This window comes from Helianthus annuus, chromosome 10 (assembly GCF_002127325.2).
Source record: "Helianthus annuus cultivar XRQ/B chromosome 10, HanXRQr2.0-SUNRISE, whole genome shotgun sequence".
Lineage (NCBI taxonomy): Eukaryota > Viridiplantae > Streptophyta > Magnoliopsida > Asterales > Asteraceae > Helianthus > Helianthus annuus.
The window spans coordinates 177,973,835-177,984,471 of NC_035442.2; the positions used below are offsets into that span (position 1 = coordinate 177,973,835).

General features: G+C 37.9%; 1 protein-coding gene and 1 long non-coding RNA gene across 2 annotated transcripts; one reads left to right on the top strand and one right to left on the bottom strand.

The window, feature by feature from the left end:
* Positions 1–200: 200 nt before the first annotated feature.
* LOC110886862 (serine/threonine-protein phosphatase 7 long form homolog) lies at positions 201–2,097 on the bottom strand. Its single transcript, XM_022134725.2, has 4 exons — positions 1,247–2,097; positions 1,077–1,164; positions 550–996; positions 201–470 (listed from the first exon to the last, which is right to left on the bottom strand). The coding sequence occupies exons 1-4, from the start codon at positions 2,095–2,097 to the stop codon at positions 201–203; spliced, it is 1,656 nt and encodes a 551-aa protein (XP_021990417.2).
* An 827-nt stretch (positions 2,098–2,924) lies between these two features.
* LOC118483251 lies at positions 2,925–4,448 on the top strand. The gene is made up of 3 exons (XR_004870055.1): positions 2,925–3,164; positions 3,230–3,936; positions 4,055–4,448. It is a non-coding gene; the product is annotated as an uncharacterized LOC118483251 (long non-coding RNA).
* Positions 4,449–10,637: the final 6,189 nt, after the last annotated feature.

A 10,637-nucleotide genomic window follows, 5' to 3' on the forward strand; every position in this document is an offset into this window, starting at 1 on the left:
TCATATGGGACGAGGGGCTAAAAAACCCCGCCTGACTTATGTTTGGGTCTACAAACTGATTGTTGTTACCCATATCATTCTGTTGGGGGTTCAATAACTCACCGACGTCAAAACCCTCGGAGCATGCCGTAGCCAACACTGACTCCCATGATCCACCCATATCAGTATTACCAAGGTTTACCGCAAAATTTACATCTTCGTTACCACCGGATCCTGATCCCCCCTGTTTCGAAGTTTGGGCCCCAATTTGATGTCCCGGCCTCTTCAACGTTTCTACCACCACGAGCACGACGTCGGGGCCTGCCTACCCTCTGTGTACGAGGATATGAAACAAGGTCCACCGGCTCCTGTGACAGATGAGTCGGATATTGTGTGTATTGTGGAACATTAGACATCTCAAGGGCCCGATACGCCGCACCATGAATAACGTCCACATCTTCAGATCGGTGAATTAGACCCATCGTCTCCGACTGCAAAAAAATAATTAATAATTAATTTTTTACTAAAAATAAAAAAGGTAACTTTCAATAATTTTAAACTTGTATATACCATCATTTGGACCCTCGCTCCTTCGTCTTGAAAACCGCTCGTAGGGCCAGCTGACAACTGTGGGTTAGACACATATAACACCGTATGTTGCATGTACCACGACATGTAATCATTGGCAACTCCAACAGATGTCATGAGTTCCCCGGTCACCAAGTTTTGATGACGTGCCTCCCACTGACTAACATACGGTGCGTGACGACTTAACCAGTTCCAGCCGGTTTTCCCACTCCGGTTCATGGAATGAAGTCTGGCATGCTCATTATGATCTATGGCAATTGGGTTAGGTATGTACTGGAACATGCCAAACTGTCTCATCACTCGTTGAGGATAGTGATGCTCCACAACCGAGTAGCATAGCAAAGGGCAACAACTCCGCCAAATTCCCATACCACTACGACATATATCGGGGAGTCTACCGACAATGTCGTCGTATGGTCTCCAATTAAACTGCAACAAAAAAAAATTCATTCATTAGAAACGTGTTCAAACAAACTTAAAATTTATATGTCAACAACTAACAACCATACCGTTGCCTCGGTCATTGATTGCAGCTGAGATCTATATGTTCTCAGGCAATGTGTGGAAACATCTGTACACGTTAAGCTTCCCTTCCACCTAAAAGGATAAATAAAAAAATAACATAAGTCAGGTATATATACACAAAATAATAAATTTAATTAGTTCCAATTCACACTACCGAGCAGCTAACGGGGCATTGTACTGGAACCGGGCAACAGCAGGAGCAAAGCAACGAATCCTCTCCCAAGCCCACACTTGTAGAAGCGCAACTGGGCCAGTAATGGCTATAGCATTAGGTGCTGTAGCATTACAAAGGTTTTTGTAAAGGTGAGCTAACACAGCACCGCCCCAACTATATCCCGAACATGCGGGCAAGTCTACCAGAAATTCTAAAAATTTGACATCAATCAGGTTGTTTGCATTATCAGGAAAGATTGTGCACCCTATCAAATAAAATATTATTTGACGTGCACGAAAAATGCAATCTTCATCTGATGCTTCATTTTCAGAAAAATTGGATGACGTTATTTGTGCTAAAACTCGGGAGGACCTAACCCTTTTGCCCTTCACATGAGCTTCGTCAGGGGTAAACCCCAACACTGTTTGACACTTGTCTCGTACAGTATACATCGACATACCAGTGTCAGCCCCAGAAATAGGCAACCCATCTATCGGTAGCCCCCACAACACGTTGACATCCTGTAATGTCACGGTCGTTTCTCCAAAAGGAAGGTGAAACGTGTGAGTTTCTGGCCTCCATCTCTCAACCAACGCAGTTATTAACGCGTGGTCAACATACTTGTACCCAACTTGCAGTATCCCGCTGAATCCTGCTGCATGTATTAAACCTTCTACCCTTCCACTAACCGGATTTTCTTTCATATATTGCCAGAACGTTCGATCTGATCGTCTAACATCTAATGGCTGATCATACGCTGTTGGATTTTTAAACACCTCAAACGCACGGTGATTGTTGCCCAAGAACAACACCGATGCATTCATCGGACCAAGATGACATTCAAAATTCATCTTCGGTTGATAAAACTTGACTGAATTTTTTTCGTTAATGAAAGGATTGAAGCTTTGTTTGATATTGAAAATGTATCTCAACTGCTTTGCTTTATGTTCATATGTAAATACTTCAATCTGTGCCTCATTTTTCGAATTCATGGTGAAAGCCAGTTTTTTTCTTACACTACAGTTGGATTCTCTTACACACAACTATTCAAATTAGCAGGTCATGTGAGAGCTAGGGTCAAGTCATATCACCTTCACATTTACCACTCAAATTTCATGCAGCAAATGGACAAAAACCTCAAACAGGCACCTATTACACTACCAAACGAAAGCTGCATAAATTCTGCAAAGTTTGTCGTTATTTACAAAGATTGTGACACCATATTGCGATCTTCAATAAGCTTGCTATATGATTCTGCGACCTTTAATAACATCGTAACATGAATCTGCGACCTTTAATAACATTGTGACACCAAACTGCGACCTTCATAAAGCTTGGTAGTTGAAACAGCGACCTTCACAAAGCTTGTGACACCAAACTGCGACCTTCATAAAGCTTGGTACATGAAACTGCGACCTTCTTAAAGGTTGGTACATGAAACAGCGACCTTCTTAAAGGTTGGTACTTCAAACAGCGACCTTCACAAGGTCGCTGTATCAATCAGCGATCTTAAACATTTGTTGCAGCTTTTTGCAGAAAGGCTGATTTTGTGCAGAAAACTTATTGAAGGTCGCAGTTTGGTTTCACAACTTACCTAAATATGAAAAGATAATTCAAACCCACCTAATAACACTCTTTTGTGGTTCAAACCACTTATTTATGCAAAAAATTCTTAACATCATTGTTCTTCTTATTTCTTTTAGGTACGGTCATAAAATTTGCAGGTATGATGTTTGTGTTCTAAAATACTGTCCCTCTTTCGGTAAACCCTAATACACCAATCAATCTGCCTGGCGATTCTTCTCCTTAAGCCCTGGTATACAAACCCTAATTATATTGATTCAGCTGCTCTTGTGTTATCTCTTCTCATCATTCATCCATCTGTGAATCATCGGATCTTTACATCCGATTTCAACAGGTATGAACGCTTCATCGGTTTCAAAGGTTAATTTCAGAAGTTTAATATTGTTATGGACGGTGCAGATTTAAAAAGTTGATGAAACATTCGTACCTTCAAGTAGCACCAAATTTGGCAAAAATTGTGATATCTACAGCCATATGGTACCCACTTGATGCATGCATGTCGCTTTCTTCGTCTCAAAGGTGTGTTTTTCTGACAAATGTGCATTTGTTTTTTTTTATTAGGGTTTTTATAATCCTCTAATCGATTTGATGTTGAATGTTCATTTGTAAGGTATGTTTCATTATCGTTTAACATCCTATTTCTTGAAAATGAATTGCTGTGAGTAAACGGTCACCATTTTAGAGGTGGCAATTATGACCCTATTTATTCATGAAAAGGTTGATTCTTGTAAACGTTTACTTGTAATGCATAAAACCTCTCATATCATTTTATTGAAAAAGTTGGATAGTTATTGAAAATAGTGAAGTTTTGTATAGGACACTAATTATTTACAAAGAATTTAAAAGTCTGGACAAAAAGTATTATCTGTATACAAGACCTGCACATTTGACAATTGATGCTCATCATTGTCATTACAATTCATTTTATCTTTTTTTTGTACGTGTTAGATATGGTTAAGTGAAAGCTGCACAATTTTACAGGTTATAAACCTGCGTTCTATTCGACCACTAGATAGAGCTACAATCAATACTTCAGTTAGAAAAACTAACTGTTTGCTCACCGTTGAGGAGGGGTTCCCTTAACATGGCATTGGTGCTGAGATCTGGTATCACCTACTTTCCAATTTAACTTCTTTAAATAGTTAGTTAGTGTGCTAAGTATGATTACAACATTAAGTTAATTTATGAGTACTAACATGAGTATTGTTTGTTTGTTGGTTGCAGTGCATCGGTTGTTGAAGATAGCTTTGGTTATCTCGATGCACCAGTCGAGAGGATTGCAAGGGCCGATGTTCCCACACCTTACGCTGCCAATCTCGAGAGAATGGCTTTCCCTCAGGTAAAAGATCGTGCTTTTAGTTTACTAAACTTGTGGGTTACATCCGCGCTCTGCGGCAAGATGACCTGGTCCCGAACACTCAATACGCTTTAAATGGAGCTTCCATCTTGACTTCTTTTGGCCACTTTTTGCTTATGCATATATACATACACACACTGTTCTATTTAATGTTTATATATGTCTGTGTAACGTCTCTATATAGTTGACTACAAAATTCAGTCATATTGTCAATACAAAGGACCGTATGGTAGATTAATATGAAATAGTTTTCTAATATAACTGATATGGTTCACTATGTATCAGTGTGAAGCGCCTATAACTTGCAGTTCTTTAGTATGGGTTGTTTTCTGGTTGCAATCCATCAAAACTTCTTAATTCATATTTACATATTTTGGGTTGAACTCCGGCACTGCGCTTTGAACATACATTTTATATAAATTATTTTGTTAGAATAGATATTTAAAAAATTGTTTAACTAAAATGTATTCTTTATTGCATATATTCTAATCATCTTTTCATCGCTCTGTCCTTTTTCTGCCCATATCTTCTCCCCATCACACGATCTACTTTCACTTTCTAAAAGTTTTGGACTAAATTGATATCCTGAACCAATTGGTATTCGGATAGTTAATCAGGTGTACCGGTATTAGATAAACTAAAACGATTGAAGCCTACTAATATGGTATAAAAGCCCAAAGAGACTAGGTTTAATGTTAAATGTTTGTTGTTGCATAGGTGTAGACGTGTTTTGTTTAGATTTATTTCTTAAATAGAAGAATGAATGTCATTTTCTACTATTTTATTTTCCTAATTGCTCTTTTAAATGTAATTTCTTATTATGTTTCCTTTAAATATAAATAATATACATAGACATACACTTCCATGAAAATATTATAATATACATATCCATGTAACTAGACAGGGTAATGCTTCTGAAGTATATGCTAAGAGACGTTGCAAGAAACACATCGAAGCTAGAATGGCTCTTCAATCAAGTGTTTGATGTATTGCCAGAGTTAATTTTTAACCTGATGGATGTTATTTAAGTTTTTTTATCGTGGTGTTTCATTGAAGACAACGACGTTAGGGTTCCTTCAGGGGAGGAGGCACAATAGAAATAAGTTTAACCTGTTAAAGGCCCAATATGATTGCTCGGAACCCGAACACAAAAGGGTTGAAGATAGGTTTTGACAATCATATGGTAATCAAAGAATCATGAGTGCAGGCGGGAGTCGGGACTGCACCTAGGTATTGATCTTCTTAAATTGTTACTTGGCTTTACTGAGTTATAATTGAAATCATAATCTCTTCACATCCTATAAGTATCAGGGTTCAATATGTAATTAGTTAATAGTTAGTTTTATTAAAATTAGATTAGTGATAGAAGTGTGGGGACTAGATGTGACAAGTTAAAACTTAATAACCTACATGTTTTTGGATCGACACATCCAAGGGACGCATCCCTTCTCTAATCGACATCAGGAAACAAGAACAAAGGGACGTGACTATTCAAGGAGACATACCTCTTCAAATCGATTGAGAGCCACAAGATCAAAGGACACGACTCTTCATCAAAAGACACAACGGTTCAGACACACCTCTTCGATAAGTATAAATAGGGTTAGATTTTTCTATTGTAAAAAACATTCTCAATCATTCACTTGTACATATTCACGATTTGTATTCATTCAATCAAGGTTAGTTTATGTTTATTCGTTCATTGTGATTTTCATTATTCGTTAAGAAGATTCTGGGCAACAGTGGTATCAGAGCCTAGGGCTCAAATTCGTTTCGGAAAACAATCATCAGGCGGGTGGTTCAATTCCCCTAACAATTCTAATCACGCAGGAGGCATCGATTAGGTTGTTTTTTGTTAAGTTTTAACACCAATCGCATCAAGCGGGTACGATTGTTGTTCGTTCGTTAATCGGTCATCAGGAGGGTGTTCGATTTTTTATCCGATCATTACTGAGGGTGTTTGGATTCTGAGTTTTTTTGTTAATTCAAATCACGGCAAGAGGCTACGGTTCGAATTAAAGAAGACGGAAGCAAATCTGAGAAGTTTGTATTCCGGTTTGAAAAAGCAATCGCAAATCTGAGAAGTTTGGGTTGTTTAAGACACAAAATCTGAGAAGTTTTGTGATATCAAAGCATCAAGAGGGTGTTCGGTTGAGAAGTTTAGTCGCAAATCAAGCGGGTTTGGGGCTGATTGTTTTTGGGTTTGTATTTAGAGAGTCGCGAATCAAGCAGAAAGAAGAAAAAAACGCAGCCAAGAGGGTTGTTAAGAAAAGTCAGAAAACCGTGCGGAGAATCACGATAAGAGAAGTCGGTCGGTTCGCAAATTCCAGGTTCTACGTTCTATTTCTTCTGGAATTTATATAAGATTTAGAAATTGGTTCGATTCCACGTTAGAAAGTTAGTGTGAATTTTTTTGGGAATCATAGACTTCGGTTTTAAGAAAAAAACCAAAGTATAGAAAGTGAAAATTGTTGGAAAAGAAATTATGGCGGATTCAGGAGGAGCCTCTCCATCAAACGCGGTAGTGATTAAAGATAATAGTTCATTCTCCCAGTTTCAGTGTCCTATCTTAAAGTCTACAAACTATACGGTATGGGCAATTCGTATAAAAACCATTTTGAGGGCAAATGGTTTATGGGAAATGATAGAACCAAAAGAAAATACGCAAGCGGATGAAAAGAAGGATATGATGGTGACCGCTTATTTATATCAAGCACTGCCAGAAGATGTGATAATATAAGTTGCAAGTTTCAAGAGTGCAAAAAAAATTTGGGATGCATTAAAGACTCGACACGTCGGTGCAGATCGAGTGCAAAAGGCACGTCTTCAAACGCACAAAACAGAGTTTGAGATGTTAAAGATGAAGGAGGAAGACACTATTAATTCGTTCACTGCAAGACTAAATAGCATTGTCACGAGGGCAAGTGGTCTTGGATCAACTTTTGATCAACCAACTTTAGTACGGAAACTTCTGAGTTCTGTACCAAAAAGGTTCGTTCAAATTGTTGCAACCATTGAACAATTCGCTGATTTAGAAACAACGACGCTAGACGAGACAATTGGAAGATTGAAAGCCTATGAAGAAAGGATCGGTTTGGTGGATGAAAACCCGGCATATAATCAAGAGAAACTTATGTATACACGACGCGACAAGAACTATGGTCGTTGTCACACCCCGATTTCCACGTGTCACCGGTGGGCCCGGTGTGGGGTACGTGACGTGGTTGGCGTCGTCATAGACAAACAACACAACATAATAATGCACAGCGGAAGCAGAATAGATACATTTCAACTTTTAATTAAAATGACATAACAACATCATAAATAGTTGAAACGGATCCACAGGCGGATCAAATAAAAATAAGATAAAGTTGTTCAACAGATATTTTGTCGTCCGAGCTTGCGAGACTATAGTGGACGCTCTTAGGAAACAGCCAGCCTATTTTGTTTAGTACCTGCACTTAACCTTTTGGGAAAAATACGTCAGTTTACACTGGTAAATACAAATCGACTGACTCATTTTGAAAATGATTGAAAATTGATTTAAATGCACAAGGCATAAATATTTTTATTAACTTGGGATAATTATGCAATAGAAACTTGTGAACGAATTACATGCACTCGTATCTTTGGTGGCCCGGGATCTACTGTCCGGGCTAAAGATTAAATGACACACCACATTAAAGAGTTATACACGTCGGGTGTACGCCTACACCCCGTGCTCTGGTCGTGGCCATCTCGTAAGATAATGCCAAGGATATCCGGGACACAGTCAATAACCCCCCAAAGCCTTTAAGTAAGGCAAGACTGTTTAAACGAAGTCGCACAAGCTATTCAAGACTGTACACCCATAAGGCGCAGGACTTGTGCGCCCGATCAAGCGGTATTTTAAATACCGTACCCCAAGCCCGTATAGGGAAAATAAGTCAAAATGTATTTACCTGAGCAAGTATGTAACACAAACGGTAAGAGTGGTAGCTTTTACTGGGCCTCCTAATCTGGAACAAAGGTTTATAATTAACCTATTAGATTCCTAACGGGTCTTTTATTTAAGCCTAAGCTTTGACCGGTTAGTTTTAAGAATGATACGGTTCACGCACGATTAAGCGAAAGACCGGATAGAATGTGATTTAGACCCGACAAGTTTGAATACTTGTATAATATGGGTATACTAAATACATTCTGGATTTTGAGATAAAAATGATAACGTTTGACCCGTTTCGGTCAATTTACGCAAACTAGTTACGTGAACCGAACCGAACGCAATAAGGGCGTTACGGGTAGCCAAATGAGTCAAATGCAAGTTCCCTGAGATAATATGCTTTAAATATGACATAATATCAGTAAGTTATGTTCTATATTGCCCGGAATAATTTTAAACTCAATTTATGCCTTAGAAGGGCATTTTGGTCATTTAAAAGATCATAAAAGAGTAAAATTAGAAATCTGAGTTTCGGGTCTGGTTCATACAGAAAATATACTTAATTTAACATGTTATAACAGTAGGGTATGACCCATATACCAAATTTATCATTTAAAACCAAACTATGCACCGTAGGGGTATTTTAGTAATTTCACAAGGGCTAAAAATGCCAAAACTGGAAATCTGAGTTCAACATATTATACTTACTGTTATCATATGAAAATATACAATTTACATCAGTAGGTATAAGTCTTATATGTTTAAAACGAGTATAACGCTTACTATGCGCTTAAAACGCTAAATATGCGATTTAGAGCCGTTTCCGGGTTTATATATGAAAGCTGAGATTTTTATATTTCCAGAAGGCTCAAAATAATTTATTTAACATTTAAAATCAGTAGAAAAAGGTTTCGGGTCAAAAGGATGTGTAAAACTCATTTTATGGCTTAAACGGTCAAAACCGACATAACCCGAAATAACTAGGCGATCTAGGATCCGTTCAGCCAAAAATTAATTAAAAATCATCAAAATTCCCAGAATATTATAATACATCAGTTGGTAAAAAGTTTTGCATCAAAACGTGGCCAGAAATGGGTTATACACGAAAAGGGCCGTTTATGTAAATTAAGAACATAGTTTTACGCTAATGGCCATAACTCAAAATCTGGACCACCAACTGATCCGAAATTTTCGGTGCAAGTCTATATATTAGAAATAAAGATTTCTACTCTTTCACTTTTCTAAAAATCACGTTTTATATCAAAAAGGGCAAAATAGTCAACTTTATGCATAAATCGGAAACATGCATTCGAATCGGCTAAGCATAGACTTAATCAACAAAAAAATTCCAGAAAGTTTTACCAAAATAAAAATGGTCAAAAATACTCTCCAATACAGATCTCAAACATGCATGTACGAATCCGAATCGATAGTCTACGAATTAGTCGTCTTATAGGACTTTCGGTTCCGATTCGTATTTATACTATAGATTGTCGAGTTGATGATGATAAAACACATTCTTATATGTATTACAAGTTATTTATGATGATCAAACAGATTGCATGTCCTTTATATTAACATTCAAGCTTATTCTTGCAAAAATCACTTCTGTTGACTTTTTAGAAATACGTTTGACTCGACATTTAGCATGCATATAGTGGGAATCAGAGAATACCCTTTTGAGGGTTTGTTTCCCATATAAATACCAACATATTTGTGGTTTCAATTCGAGAAATGACTGAGACAAATTTGTTTAATCAGAAAGTCAAAGCATAAGAACAAACAGTTTGACTTTTACTAATAATCGATGCAAGAACGAATTAAAGATTGAATTAGGAGCTTACAAAGGTCCTATGGATGCTTAGATAACACTAGCAATCGGTCTTGATGATCAGATTAACTCCAGAAGTCTGCCTTGAAGGTTCTTGAGAGCTCTTGAGAGTAGAGAGTTCTTGATCAATTGTAAATGCCCAAGAATTTGATGAAACATCTGATTTAAAGCTGGAAATTCAGAGGTTACTGTGTCCTAGGCATGCATGCAATGTTATTGGAGCTTTTGGAGGCGAGAAACAGCTGTTTAGCACTTAAATTCGGACCCAAATCAACCCAATTCGCAAATTCTGTCGCTGGCAGCCCCATGCGGCCCGCTTGGGTCAGACCAGGCGGGTCGCCTGACCCCTGATCAGCAAAACTTGTTTTCATTTTGACAGCTTTAGTCCCTGAACTTGTATGCGATGTTTCGGCTGCTTATTTCGACCCGTAAACCCCCAAACTTGGTTTCTAAGAACCTTGGGACATTTACCAACATGGTAATGTCCTCGGATAACTTTGCGCTCAACCGAAAAGCCATGAAATTCGACGTTGACGCTTTTAGTCCCTTAAGTACGGTTTTGGCCATAACTTTCTCATACGTTGACGAAACTTCATGAAATTTTAACCACATATTCTAGTGAGTATATTTTAGCTTCTCAAAGCTTCGGGTCTGCCAAAAGTTCACTCAGAGGTATTAATTAAACATGTTGACACTT

What these genes read in the sequence shown, in the direction of transcription:
- LOC110886862 (XM_022134725.2), bottom strand. Translation starts at nt 2,097, where the DNA reads ATGAATTTTGAATGTCATCTTGGTCCGATGAATGCATCGGTGTTGTTC. An exon ending in AATGCCCCGTTAGCTGCTCG is followed by an intron (nt 1,165 to 1,246) that starts GTAGTGTGAATT and finishes TTATCCTTTTAG; the next exon opens with GTGGAAGGGAAGCTTAACGT. An exon ending in AATCAATGACCGAGGCAACG is followed by an intron (nt 997 to 1,076) that starts GTATGGTTGTTA and finishes TTTTTGTTGCAG; the next exon opens with TTTAATTGGAGACCATACGA.